This window comes from Symphalangus syndactylus, chromosome 6 (assembly GCF_028878055.3).
Source record: "Symphalangus syndactylus isolate Jambi chromosome 6, NHGRI_mSymSyn1-v2.1_pri, whole genome shotgun sequence".
NCBI classification, from domain to species: Eukaryota; Metazoa; Chordata; class Mammalia; order Primates; family Hylobatidae; genus Symphalangus; species Symphalangus syndactylus.
This window is the reverse complement of record NC_072428.2, coordinates 87879361-87894446: the sequence shown is the minus strand read 5'-3', so window position 1 is coordinate 87894446 and position 15086 is coordinate 87879361. Positions and strand designations below refer to the sequence as shown.

Here is a 15086-nt window from a genome sequence, read left to right as displayed (position 1 = left end):
GCTGGGACCAGTAATACCAGGAGCCGAAACCAGTAATACGTATCTCCAGAAGCAGAGTGGAAAGTTACTATGACCTCATCTTTCAAATGCCTTCCTGATTATTTATCTTTTAAGTTCCATGAATTGTGCATGTTTCAATATTACTTTTCTGCCCTATTTCTGACATATTAATGGAGGTATTTTAATAACTTTTAACTTGAAGTACTGAGGCGCATACTTCCAGGTGAAATGTATTCCCAGTTTTTCCTATGAGTAATATATTCTGTTTTCCCATATGCTTTTAGCTCACACATTCAAGCCACACCAAATGAGTACACCCAGCTTAGGATTTACAAAAAGCTGTCAGTGCATTAGTAAAGTCTGTATTAACCTGGTTCACAGAAACCACAAGGAGATATCCTGCAATTGTGTTTCTTAAGAAATTAGTTAACAATTTTCTTCAAATAAATACACATTTAACAACATAATTCTTTAAGAAAATCAATGGCCTTTAAAATTGGCAGGCATTAAGAATCCCAATGCCCATTATAAGTTCTTTAGGCAATAAATGTTAGTTGCTGACTAAACGTTGACAGTGTAAGATTCATTCAAAGCTTGCTTAATCAGAAATTATTTTAAAGCATTTTATTGATAGCATTATTCAGTTTCTAATTGAGCTAGATGATATTGATGCCCCATCCATTTTTCCATTCATGTCAACCCAACTTTTAACTGCCTGAGATTGCAGGGAACCCTCTGCTTTTGCACATGGTAGTCTGGGAATGCCAGAGAATTAACATTACTTGGGAATAGTCATCAACTTTATATACTCCAGCACATTTTTCCCCTTGGAAAGGATAACTCTAATTCATGAAATCTATACTTATTCCCAGAGAAATAAGCTCCACTCACTCACAGTGGAAACTCGTTTGAAGATGAATCATTTATTAATTCTCTGCCTTGTTTTAATTTCCACATTTCTCTAACAGTCTTTCCTAGAGTTACTTTCCAAATAAACCATTTAAGCTTGAATCCTTGTCTCAGTGACTATTCTGGGGAAACTCAATATAAGCAGATACCACCAGTGTTCTTAGTAAGCAGACCTTCAGAATGGGATTCCAGAATTGAATAATTTCCTAAACATATGGCAACAAAGACCCTATTGGTACCTGGGTGTATAGTCATCACTGGAGTCAAAAAACTCCTCAGATGCTGTGGCAACACAATTGCTAAGATTTTCATCTGCAGTGATCAGAATAAAATACTGATTAACGGGGATGCACCTAGCGTTTGAGAGATATGGGGACAACAGTAATCATAAAACTATGAGTTGGCTGGTTGTTGAATTTCACTGAAGAAAATGATAGCCTTATGTCAGCCAACTATCAACTAAGGGCAAAGTAAGAAAGCCAGAAAACCTGTGTGGCAACTAATTAAAAGATTCTCATTTCCCATTTTGGGAAGGTCGGCATGTGCTAGAAATTTGGCTCAGAATTTTCTTTTGAGAATCTCAGAATTATAAAGTACGCTGCATTCACAACCTTGGCAGCTTTCTATGCAAAAGTCAGAACATCAATAGGCAAGGAGAGGCACCCTTTGTACTAGGACGAGGACATCTAATGGACTTCAGAATATAAAATTCTGGATTCCCCTACACCCTCTGGACAGGCAAAAGTAACCTGTGACCCTTAGTTAGAGGGCAGTAGCTTCTGTGTTCCTAGACACCATAAAAGATGATGCATACTTTCCTCATGATCTGATCCTATCTCACCTAATGGCTTTAGACAACAAAAAGGCCAAGTACCATTTGACCCAGCCATCCCATTACTGGGTATATACCCAAAGGAATATAAATCATGCTGCTATAAAGACACATGCACATGTATGTTTACCGCGGCACTACTTACAATAGCAAAGACTTGGAACCAACTGAAAAGTCCAACAATGATAGACTGGATTAAGAAAATGTGGCACATATACACCATGGAATACTATGTAGCCATAAAAAATGATGAGTTCATGTCCTTTGTAGGGACATGAAGCTGGAAACCATCATTCTCAGCAAACTATCGCAAGGACAAAAAACCAAACACTGCATGTTCTCACTCATAGGTGGGAATTGAACAATGAGAACACTTGGACACAGGAAGGGGAACATCACACACCGGGGCCTGTTGTGGGGTGAGGGGAGGGGGGAGGGATAGCATTAGGAGATATACCTAATGTAAATGACAAGTTAATGGGTGTAGCACACCAACATGGCACATGTATACATATGTAACAAACCTGCACGTTGTGCCCATGTACCCTAGAACTTAAAGTATAATAAAAATATATATATAATAAAAAAAGGGAAAGAATCCCAAAAGGTTACATGACAATAAACCTACTCAAAAGTTAAAAAAAAAAAAAAAAGGCCAAGTATCAACACGGCCCACCTTGAAAAGTACAGTCTCTACTCCAGGAAAACAAAAATAAGAGGATATTTAACAAAAGAGTTGCAGGATCTGCCTAATATGAACCAGAAGATACTGAGATAATATGCCAGGGAATGGATGTTTAGGGATATTGAGGCAAAAATATAACTGGCCATCAATATGTTGTGGAAAATAAGTAACCTACAATTAGAAAACTCATGGACTCCTATACAGTTATAAATGGCATGGCTGGTTGTCCAAAGTCCTAAAAGGATCAAAATTAGATGTTCCTCATACATAGTTTTGGAGAAGCAACATGAGGATGGACCTACGGAAGTAGGCATGAAGCATATAGATGTCTGTGTTTTGCATCAATGTTTGCTAGAGAACATTCGTCACAGAAAAGGCACTAAACAATTAGGTAGATAAGATGATCTGTCCACTGGAGATCATCCAGCTCTATATGTGACAACTGTACTGCTTGCAAAATAGGCCCATGAATGGAGGAGCTGGATAGTAGACAGAGAGGATATACATGGGCCTAAAAGCTCATCCAGTTTGATGCAACTACTGCCAGTGGTAAATAACCAACCCATGGGAATAGTGTGATGCTGAGTCCTCATTACAGTACCACTTCTCAAAGAAAGCAACCAGCAACTCGATGTAAAAAATTATTATATTGCATTTTACCCCCTTGGAGAAGGGGTCAAATTTGTTTTTCCTATTATGGATACAAATTCCAGTTATGGGTTCCCCTTTCTTGTTCACAGATGAAGTGTCATCAAGTATCACTAATCCTCAGGTTCACAAATACTGCCTGATTTATCGTGGGATACTGAATAACATCTCAAACTAAGCAACACGTTATAGTAAAGGGAGTCCAATAATAAGCACATGACCACAGGACTCACAGGGTCTACCATATGTTGCATCACTAGAGGCTGCCAGCCTGATAACATTGGGACAGTCTCCTCTAAGGGTACAACTAAGGTTCCAGCTTACAGATGACAATCTGATTTGGGATGTTGTCTTCAAGATGCGATATGTATTTTCAACCATGGTGCTTATGTGCTGAAGCCAGCTTGTAACTGCTAATAATAATTTCTTAAAAATGGTTGAAATTTTCACGAAACTTAAAAGCCAGTTAACCTCACATTGGTAGCTTAAAATTGGTCATAGTGGGAATATTTGCATCATGAAAATTGGCAAATGCTACATATCAATTTTCTCCTCCACCCCCTGGCTTTGCCCCTAAAAGGCAGAATGTATGAATATGAAAACCAAGTGGGTAAAGTAGGAAAGTCCCCTCTTACTATAATTAAAAGTGATCCACTTGGGAAAGGTGTACTTCTTGTCATTGAGACTTCAGGCTCCACTGAAATAAATGTTCTGCTTTCCAAGTGTGTATATGTTGGGGGAAAGGGGTGGGTAATGCAGTGCTTCTATCAGGGTCCCAGAAAGAATTTAACTAAACCTAAATCTATAGCTACTATCTGAATATGCTTCAATTCTCATGCCAGTAGACCTACAAGAAAAAAAAAAATAAGTGATGCTACTAGCAGGGTTCCAGTTGACAAGAGGAATATCATGGGTGTTGCTGCTACATAATAGTAAGAGGGAACTTGAGATTCGTTCAAGCATGTCTGTGGTTGGAGATTAACTGTGAATGGACAACTGCAGAAACCACCGTTTGAATGGGCACAGAAACCACGGATTCATAGGCCCCAGGGCTAAGGGTCTGGTTCGTCCTATTAGGCAAGCCACCAGCACAGGAGTTGGCCAAGGCTGCAGGGAAATTAGGAAAGGTATCAGAGGAAAGAAAAGATGAGTATGAATTATGTCCTTGGTTCTAACTCTAGAAGCCCACCATCCTGATGTTCCATGTTTCTTTGTTTAAAGATGGAGACCAGTCTCCATCTTTAAGAAGCATTGACTGGATAGACTGGATCCTGGGCCAGGCTTCTACCTACCAGCACCTACAACTTTTTGTTTCAGTACTCCCTCTTGTGGCCGGTCTGTTTTTCCCACACATAGGGAAGGCTGCTACCTAAAACCTCAGCTCCTTTGGATTTGGGGCAAGTTAACTCTGAAGTGAATATTACGTATGGCTTCCAGAATTCCTCAGAGAATTAAGTTCCTTTAAATTAAAGCAAGATTCTGTCATTGTTTCCTTCCATCCACTGCCTGACTTATTTAAGTAGTAGTGTTTCCTGTGATCACCTCCCAAATACACTATTTATATTTGAATCTACAAGTGAGGTTCAGCTTCTCGAAGAAGTCAGAATAAGACATTCACCACACTGAATATCTGCTAGTTTTATATAAATTTCACCTAGATATGTCAAATCTGCACTGGATTTAAGACTTTCTCTTTTGCTATGCCACAGATGGTATTTTTTAAGAACTATCCTAATGGTTTGTTATGAACTATATGTTTATATACAAATAAAGCCAAATAAGTATCTTTCCTGATGATCTTATTTGAGAGATCAAGTATTACATTCTAGTTGTTTGCATTTTGCTGAAATACATAGTGAGCTGACATACAGGGTCAGATAGATTGTAAAATCAGACTTAAATGAATCAGAGATCTTATGTAGTATCAAGTTTGAATAAATAATGTTGAGAATACAGACAAGCTAAAGGATTTCTGAAGGTTCAGATGAAGTAGATAGAGGCCTCACACAGAGGAGGGCTTCCCAGCTCCTCCTTCCTGTGCTGAACACATTCTTCTTGCCCATATGAAGGGAAATCACAAAAAGTTTCACAGAGCTCCTTGTAAACTATAAAATACTTCCAGTTTATTCCCCAGAGAATTATATCATCACCTGTGAGAGAGTTTTGCCAGGAACCTTGCCTTATAGGTATCGTGTTGTACTACACCTACTCTTAGGCCGCGATATACCACTAAAAACATTTCAGGGATAAATTCTCTTCCTCCTAGTAAATATCAATAATCTAGTTACCTGGAGCTTCAGGTGAGAAGGGATTAAACAAAGTCTCCTGCCTTCTTCTTTCTAAGAAGTAAATCAATTTCAGACCAGCTGCTTTAACTTATTCCTCCCAAGTCATTTCAGAGACAGATCCATTTTTCAATACAAAATAACCTTACCACAAATTCTTCCTCTTCACATCTCTATGAATATATTTACCGCAAGTGTAAATGTACCTTCCAGAAAATGGCCATGAAACATTTTGCCTAAATTCTATGAATTAAAATGAGACATGGTAACATTTGTTTGTCTTATTTCATTTGCTTCATAGTTCAGTACTTTCTAGCTATGAGTAGGAGGGTCTATGATGGTTCTGAGAAGACTTTAATAAGAGCACATTCAAATATCTATTGGTTTTTATGTTAACAAGAAAAACATACTATAAAAACATAATACATTATAGATACGTGTCCAAGATGAAATGAGGATGATAATGAATAGAAAACTGCCACATAATCATACTGCCAAGTTGCTATTTTCTAGGAGTTTCAATGGTATGCATGAGTAAAGGGGCTCATATTACCTATTTAAACTCCTCTGAGTGAAGGAGGATATGTGGAATGCTTTTTATTTATAGTCATTACTTCAATTACTTTAACCAGGGGTAAATTCTTAGAAACTCAAAAAGGATCCTGGCATAGAATTATAAGAAGATCCACGTGGCACTATTCACAATAGCAAAGACTTGGAACCAACCCAAATGTCCAACAATGATAGACTGGATTAAGAAAATGTGGCACATATACACCATGGAATACTATGCAGCCATAAAAAATGATGAGTTCATGTCCTTTGTAGGGACATGGATGAAGCTGGAAACCATCATTCTCAGCAAGCTATCGCAAGGACAAAAAACCAAACACCGCATGTTCTCACTCATAGGTGGGAATTGAAAAATGAGAACACTTGGACACAGGAAGGGGAACATCACACACTGGGGCCTGTTGTGGGGTAGGGGAAAGGGGGAGGGATAGTATTAGGAGATATACCTAATGTAAATGAGGAGTTAATGGGTGCAGCATACCAACATGGCACATGTATACATATGTAACAAACTACACATTGTGCACATGTACCCTAAAACTTAAAGTATAATAAAAAATATATATATATATATATATATATATATATATATAAAACCTTAAAAAAAAGAATTACAAGAAGATCAGTCACTAAGATAGGACAGGTCAGTAAGATAGTCTTGCAATATATCAAAAATGTCTCAGCCTCTATAAGATAAAAGTATAAAGTACCTAAAGTCAGGAGAAGATAGAAATCGCAAATTTAATTCAGGAAAATGTAGTCATCTTATACTTACTGAAGCTACATTCACGAAATCATCATCTGAGAGGGTTTCTAACATTTCGGAGACAGATGTTCGGATCAGTTTAAGTGTCAATCCACTAACACTTCCACTCCTAGAAATAGACAAATGGGTCCATACATGTTACTCATCATTTATTTAATCAAGAACATCATAAGGGAAAGATAATGTATGCACTGACCCTAGATCTTTTATATATTATTTAAATAATAATTTTGCCCTTGAAAAATCAGTTTAAAAAGTCACATTTTTTGACAGAAGTGGAAATTATAAGAAATCCTGCCTTTCTTTCCTCCCAATATCAGTATGTGTACATTTTTAACTGAAATTATCAAAATTACATGTTAAGTGACAATTAAAAAATTTAAAAAAATATGGATACTGATGGTATAGTCACTCATTCAGTTCTGTTAGCCAAGTTAGAAGAGAGGAGTAGACAGATTAATAGACATAGTCATTGCTCCAGGGAGCCCATTGTTTGACTTGATTAAAACAATAATTATATATCCACATAACAATTATGATAACAGATTTGCAAGAAAATGCCTTGTTCTGCATCCTAAAGTAAATATCCTCTAGAAGTTATTCTTCATTTTTCTTTCCTCTACATATTCTACAATACTTGGTGACTGCACCTATGTGCAGGGCTGGCTCAACTCTAGGTGACTAACCCCCACTTCTACATCTCTAGCTCCCAGCGCCTTCCTGGTTTTATCCTTCAAGCTGCCTGCTGAACCACTACAACTGAATGTCCAAAATGACAAATTCCTTCCAAACATATTTTTCATTCCTATTTATGTTCTTGGTACCAAAGAGTCTATGTCTCAGTCATCCAATTTGTTCTTCCCTCTCAACCTTCCTGTGCCTTCAGGCAAACTCCCTTATTCATTCCACTTAACAGTGTTCCAAGGCTATGGTCTCCTTTCCATCCTCACTTCTCTCTGGCTCAGTCTTCATTATACGAAGATGCTGAGCTACAGTAATAGCCAGTCAACCCAGCAATTAGTCTCCTTCACATGCTAACAGGTGAAAGTTCTAGAAACACATTCTGACCTAATATTTTTAACAACTCATAGATACTGACTAAATAGCCAGAAATCTCAATAGCTCTGTATTCCAATCCTTTCATTTTGGCATTTTCTCTCTCTCCTTCCTGTAACCACCCAACAGGTTCTTCCTGCCTGTGGCACTAACAAAGACCACGGCATTGCAGTAAAGAAAGAGTTTACTTGATGCGGGGAAAGCCATGCCAGACAGGAGATGGTGTTATTACTCAAATCAATCTCATCAAAGGCTCGGAGGGAGATTAGGGATTTTTCAAAGACAGTTTGGTGGGCAGGGGGGCTAGGAAATGAGTGCTGCTAATTGGTTGAAGATGAAATCACAGGGGTGTGGAAAATGGCCCTCTTGTGCTGAGCCCACTTTTGGGTGGGGGGCACAGGATTGGTTGAGGCACAGGTCCCCGTGGGACCATCTGCTAGAAATGCAAAAGCCTGAAAAGATATCTCAAAAGACCCATCTGAGGTTCTAGAATAGTGATATTATTTACAGGAATAATAGGGGAAGTTGCAAATCTTGTGACCTCCAGAATAATGGCTAGTAATTATTTAACTACATCTACATCTTTGTAGAATTCAAGTTTCTCTTATCCTTCTAATTTGGTAGCCTTTCATTAGTTTTATAAGGGCAGTTTTGTTTTAGGGAAGGGCTATTATCATCTAAACTATAAACTAAATTTCTCCCAAAGTTATCTTGGCCCACACCCAGGAATGAGCAGCCAATCAGCCTGTGAAGCTAGAAACAAGATAGAGTCAACCATGTCAGATTTGTCTCAGTCATAATTTTGCAAAGGCATTTTCAATCCTCTACCTCCTCTGTAAATGTCCCCAGACTTACCTGTGCAGCTTCACTTCTGGCAATTCTTCCACCTGAAATTCCACTCTCTTTCCTCTCCCCTCCCATGCTTGCCTTTGAAAATATGAGCCACGAGGATTCAATCCCAATTTTATCTCTATAATGCTTTCCTGATACATTAAATCAAGTTGCTATCTCTTATGGATTCCTTTGGTGCTATGTCATACTTTATATCAATTTCTACAATTACTTTTGTTATTTGTTAAGGTCTAGTTTACCTAATACATTTGAATTATCTTTGAGATCAGCTACTATGTCTTTTTTTATATATAAGTTTTAGGGTACATGTGCACAACGTGCAGGTTTGTTACATATGTATACATGTGCCATGTTGGTGTGTTGCACCCAGTAACTTGTCATTTACATTAGGTATATCTCCTATTTTTTTTATTTTTATTTTTTGAGACAAGCTCTTGCTCTGTTGCCCAGGCTGGAGTGCAGGGTATGAACACGACTCACTGTAACCCCCATCTCCTGGCCTCAGGCATCCTCCCACCTCAGCCTCCAAAATGTAGCTGGAATTACAGGTGTGTGCCACCATGCCCAGCTGGTTTTTCCTTTCTATTTGTTGTAGAAATGAGATATTGCTTTGTTGCTCAGGCTGGTCTCAAACTCCTGGGCTTAAGCCATCCACATGCCTTAGCCTCCCAAGTGATGGGATCACAGGCGTGAGTAACCACATCTGGTCTCAGGAACTATGTTTTAATCATCTTTGTTTCTATGTTATTACACTGTGTGTAGGAAGACCTCAATACATTTCTGTTGAAAGAATTTTTGAAAATAGTATTTCAATTTCATATACATTTTCAAGTTTGGGATATAAATTTGGCTTCTATAGATTTTGAAATGACATTATTTCTGGATATTATTATACATCCAACAGGATTATAATATATTGCATTAATACATTGATTTATATTTAAGAAGAAGATCAAGGATTAGCATATAAGATCCATAATTTAATTAAAGTAACATGAGGCTTAAATGCATCTTAAGAAATAAAATAAGAATTAACATTTAAATTACATTTGTTGAATTCATTTATCTTCTCTTTCTCAGACTGGGTTATAAGGGTTTGGACAACTAAATTAAATTAGTTTACTTGAGCTTAAAATGGGGAAAATTCAAATGTTAATACTTGCCTGTGGGATTTAGCTGTCCCCAAATTACTAGATTTTGTTTCTTCCAATGAGACAAAGATTTTTTTTTTTCCTCAGGGAAAAACATGAGCATTTCTTCTCTTGGGGAAAAACATGAGTAACCTAAGCATTTTACACTTCATGTTTATTTTAATTCCTTGATTATTGCTCTTTAAAAAAGTAAATCTCCATAGCAGGATATAATCTTTTCAATTTCTACATCTTCAACCTTATTAGAAAACGTGTACACATGCAAACATACACATATATCTTGAATTGAAGCACTATAATAAACAGACCAATATAAAAACTCAAGGAATTATTTTTTGTATATCACCATTTCACTTTTAAAAGTCCCAGATTTTTTTTTTTTTTTTTCTTTTCTGAGACATTGTCTCTTCACCCAGGCTGGAATACAGTGGCAGGAACATGGTTCACTGCAACCTTGATCTCCTGGGCTCAAGCAATCCTCCCACCTTAGCCTCCCAAGTAGCTGGAACTACAGGTGTGAAGCTACCATGCTGGAACAAGTTCCAACATTAACTTATTTAATATATTTCATATTTAACATTATATGCTATGTAATATTAATATATGAATACCCATATAGATTATCTTCATTTTTAATTAAATAATTTGTCTAGTTATTGTCTTGATATGGCTTCATTGCCTGAATATAAAAGTCATCATAATTTTTCTTTGTTTCTTTTTTAACCTATCAAAACTTTGTTAGTCCCAGCATACTACTGTTATCTACAAATCCTCCCATATTCTCAATATATAAATATGTAGTATTTAACTACTCACACATCCACCAGAATAAGCATGTCTTTAGGAGATGCAGCTCCTTGGATGTACCTGAAACAAATATTGTAATAAATGCTTTTCTCTTCCAAAATATCAAACACTGATATTTGTTGAATTGATATTTACTGATCTCTGAGACAAGGTTTTTTTTCCCCAAGCAAAGACCCACTTCTATCTAAGTAGAAATGGTTTTCTATTCATATTCTTCAATGTCAGTTTTATAAAAGCAATATCCAATATAACAACAGAGATGCTAAAGCATAATATTTAACATTTTTGATATTTATAACAGAAGATGAAGAAATATATTTTAACTTTGAGAACAACATTTTTCCTGGAAAAACTATTATCTAAACTCCAATTGTTGACCACAGGTTTAAAAGTCACTTTAATGAATAATAAATTGTCATATTTTTAAATGTAAAAAATAAGCACAAAAAATAGATAAGTTGCTTAGGAACATCAAAAAGCAATATCAACAAAAAAGAAATATAACTGGCCAATAAAGAGATTAAAATTAGGCAATATGTGATGTTATTACCAAGAATTTCAATGGCTCTCAAATTTAACAGTGTTTAAGAATCACCTGGGGAATCAGTTCAGAATATTAATTTCCAAATTCAACCCTGTGGAATCAGAATCTCTGCATTTTAAAGAGACTCTAGAAGAGATTTACGCAGATGGTTCAGTGGTTGTGGAGAGAGATCATCTTGATTGTGTATGACTGACCCAAAAGCTCACTCATGTTGCCTGGCCACCGACTGGAATGGGGCCTGACTTCTCCGATAGGAAGGGCTGCACCTGACCTCAATTTTTTACTTATCTCTGAAGCCATCACCATAAATGTAACTTCTCGGGAGGCTGCCAGTTAACTTTCCAATTAGTTTTCAGACAACATACAGCACAATTAGTTCTACGTGTTGAGGAAGCAGTTGGAGTTTGTAACCTGCACCCTTGCTTGATAAGAAGGTAAAGTGGCAGAGTTGCAGGTGCATTTGCATGGACAGCAAACCTGGCTGATGCGTAGTATCTTAATGTTGGTCCAGGTATGCCACTCAGTGGGAAGGTAAGAGAAGACAGGATATGTCTGCCTCTACTGATTGGCACCTAGCTTCTAAGTCTCCTCCAAAACAACCAATTCCTGAATTAAAACAAGCTGATGTATTAGTTTTTAGCTCCACTCAATGGCCCCATGGCTCCACAGGAAGAATATGTAAATTAGTAATAACTGTCACTATTAAACATGGTTGGTGTTGACATAAATTGCTACTGGGATATTTAAAAGGGCATCTAAAAGCTTCTAAATACAAGTCTTTGGAATCAAACATTATCCTCTTGCAATTTGTCTGAACCCTAGAAAAAAGTTAGAAATAACCTAAACGTCCAGTAATAGGGGATTTCGTAAATAAGTTACCATATAGTCTTCATTCAAATGATGGTATGTGTCTTTTCTCATGAATATGTAATCAAAAGTTATTGATATGAAAAGTGTGGGATACAAAGCACTTATACTGTATATGTGAATTCATTTCTTAAAATTCACACATTACATTTTCAAAAAGCAAATAAATATAATTAATAGTTTTAAAAAACCCAAAAATAGTTGTTTTCCAGTAAGTCCAATTACAAATTGGAAAAATTAGTGGCATTTTTCCAGTTTTATGTTAGGAGAACAAGTTGCTTCAGTAGTGAGGAACAAATAAATCTTCATTTTGGAAAAAAAACAAAACCTAAGCTATATGAATATAACTAGGAGCAGCTTTTACCTTGGGGCCAGTTCTCATTAGTTCACCGCCAGAGGCAAATTATCTCCTACTCTATCTCATCTCTCTGTTGGAGCTCTACTCCAAGCAAACTGCGATCCCTGCCATAGAAATCCATACCAGCTAAGAGGTGTAGTACTGAGATTAAATATAAAACTTAAAGTAGTCCATCTGAAATGAATGTGATAAATGAGTTCACCTATATTAATTAGCATTACCCACTTGAACTCATCATTTTCATTTGCCTTTACCTATATTTACTTATTTTTAAAAATCAGATCACTTTCAATAAGTAGTTAATACTCATCCTAATAATAAAAAATTCCGACTTTTTAGCAAATATATCTTCTTGCCTATTTTATCTTTTCATGGCTAGCTAAAAATTCTTACCATGGTCTTCTGCGTACATCATAAAGGTCAATCTTGTTTGGAGTTCTACTATTATCAACCCAAGGTGAAGCTAAAAAAAAAAAAAAGAAAGATATTAAATCAAAATATTAGATATGCTCTAAAAATAATGAGACTTTTAAAAAATCACAAAATGCAATAGATACTTTCATTTATGTACTTCAGTGTTCAAATGGGAGATACCATTTTTAAGCCCTCATAATATATTGCTTTAACATGGAAAACAACACAGCAGTACAAAAAGGAAATCAATGAGAGTCAATTCTCTTTTTACGTGTTATTTCAGAAATAAATTTACACATAGTTTTTCTGGGTGCTAACTTGATATGTTTTAGTAGGTGTCCAGAGGTTATAATTTCTTTCCTCTCTAACAGAAAATTTATGTGCCACTAATGAAAATTGTGCTTTCAACTATTTCCTCCTTATATTTTCGTTCAATGCCATATTTTCTTGGTCTATATAAGACAGCTGTTTTTCTTGGGTTTTTATGTAATAGCATAATTTTACTCAGTCCATGTTAACATAATTAAAAGGTCAGCTATAATTAAAACAACTCCATAGAAAGCTGTTTTAAATTTATTGTAATGATATGAAGTAATTCAAGCGCAGATTCAACAATCTTGTATGACTTTCACAGCCTTTATCATTTTGCAATAATCATAAATAACTTCTTCATCTAATTGTATTGATTTTTAAATGCAATTAATTTAAATCTATTCTAATTAAATTGATACTTTAATTAAAATGCTTTACAAAGCTTTACATACATGCACACCTTAGACATAATGAAAAAAATAAATGCTGATGAATTGGACGATAATTTCATGCTGAAGAAGTCCCCGTACTTAAACATGTTTAAACATATGACTCCTGGGTAAATGCCTAATTCATATGACTTATGTCCCCCAATCAATTTCGCTTTTCTGAGAAACTGTGGAAATTATGAAGAACTTTACTGAAAGTCAGGTTTATTAGCCAACTAAGATAATTTGGCCAATTAGGATACGTCAAAAACTATATACAACGAAACTCTTCCTTGACTGTGAAATTTTTTTCTTATTAGTAGCTATATTAAAAAATGATTTATTTGTTCTAAATGACTAATCATATTTACAATGAATAGTAAGTTTAAATATAGCACTCTTCCAACCACCATTATTGACACAATCAGTGTAACTGAAATGGTGAGTTTACTGCAATTTGTTCAATTTGCACTTGCAGAAAGTGAGAGTCTGCGATGTAAAATAATCCTTTTTGTGTGTACGTGTGTGGTAGCACTAGAATTAAGTAACAAGCATGCTGATACACACATCAGTTCACTTTCATTATCCCTCTATGATATCTGACTCTCCAAGATTGGGTCGTAGTAATACCTAAAATTTTATAGAAATTGTATCCTACTTTCAGTACCATGCTATGCTGACAATACATTTCCTGCCCCTCAACTCCAAATGCACCTTCTACCTTGCCCTATGAAAATGGATCTAGGCCCTTTCAATACTTTTCCTTTATCAGATGGCACAATTTCAAGACTTGCCTGCAAATGATACAAGACAGACACTGAATGAGAAAAAGGATTTTGCTTCCTTGTTCTGGTTTGTTTGCTCACAGGCTCTTGCAGCATGTGCTGCTGTCTGGTGTCTGTCTCCTGCACTGTCTGTATATTCTCCCGAGCTCAGCTCCTACTGTGTTGCAGTTTCCCCAGATTGCCCACTCCAGCAACATGGCCAGCTTCACCAGGCTCAGGCTCTAATTCTGTCACCTGTACCCCTCCAGCCCTGCCCCCTGCCCCAGGTATTTTTGTAGAGGAGAGCTTACAAGGAAAGACCTGGAACCTCAGGGGGTAAATTTCCAGCAAATCCTATCAGTGTGGCATCACAGTGACTTCTCCACCTTGGTGGGCCATGACCATGGCCTCTACAAGATGTGAACCTCAGCCCAGGGGAACTGCAGGATTAGGAGCTCTGCCTTGGGCACTATATCTCAACCCTAGAGGCAGTTGTTATTACATATTAGATTACATAATATCATATCTGATATTCATAAATCCTTTAGAGTTCTACTTCTAGCCAATCCCTCATTACTCCAATCCCTATTGTAGATGATTTTTTATTAAAAAATAAACTTTCCCTGTTCAAAATGCTGCATTTTTTCTGCCTTCTGGTTGAACCCAGACTGACACAAATGTATAGGGTAGATGAGAGAAGTGATTAGTTACCACTGCCAATATGACAGCAGCAATCCTGAGTTAAAAGTGGTCTGCAACGAATCTGATAAACAACTTAAAGAAATTGGAATTTGAAAGTTATGTTTCAATTAGATTTTTGAATTGTTTACCAATC

The 15086-nt window shown here is 36.4% G+C and overlaps 1 protein-coding gene across 11 annotated transcripts in view; it reads right to left on the bottom strand.

The window, feature by feature from the left end:
* Positions 1–15086, bottom strand: part of CACNA2D1 (calcium voltage-gated channel auxiliary subunit alpha2delta 1) — a 518973-nt gene that overhangs the window by 128361 nt on the left and 375526 nt on the right. For all 11 annotated transcript variants that reach the window (XM_055283394.1, XM_055283393.2, XM_055283395.1 and 8 more), the window contains exons 8-10: positions 12727–12796; positions 10574–10624; positions 6708–6807 (exon numbers count right to left, since the gene is read on the bottom strand). In XM_055283394.1, the coding sequence (XP_055139369.1) occupies positions 6708–6807; positions 10574–10624; positions 12727–12796 (221 nt within the window). The remainder of the gene's footprint in view (positions 1–6707; positions 6808–10573; positions 10625–12726; positions 12797–15086) is intronic.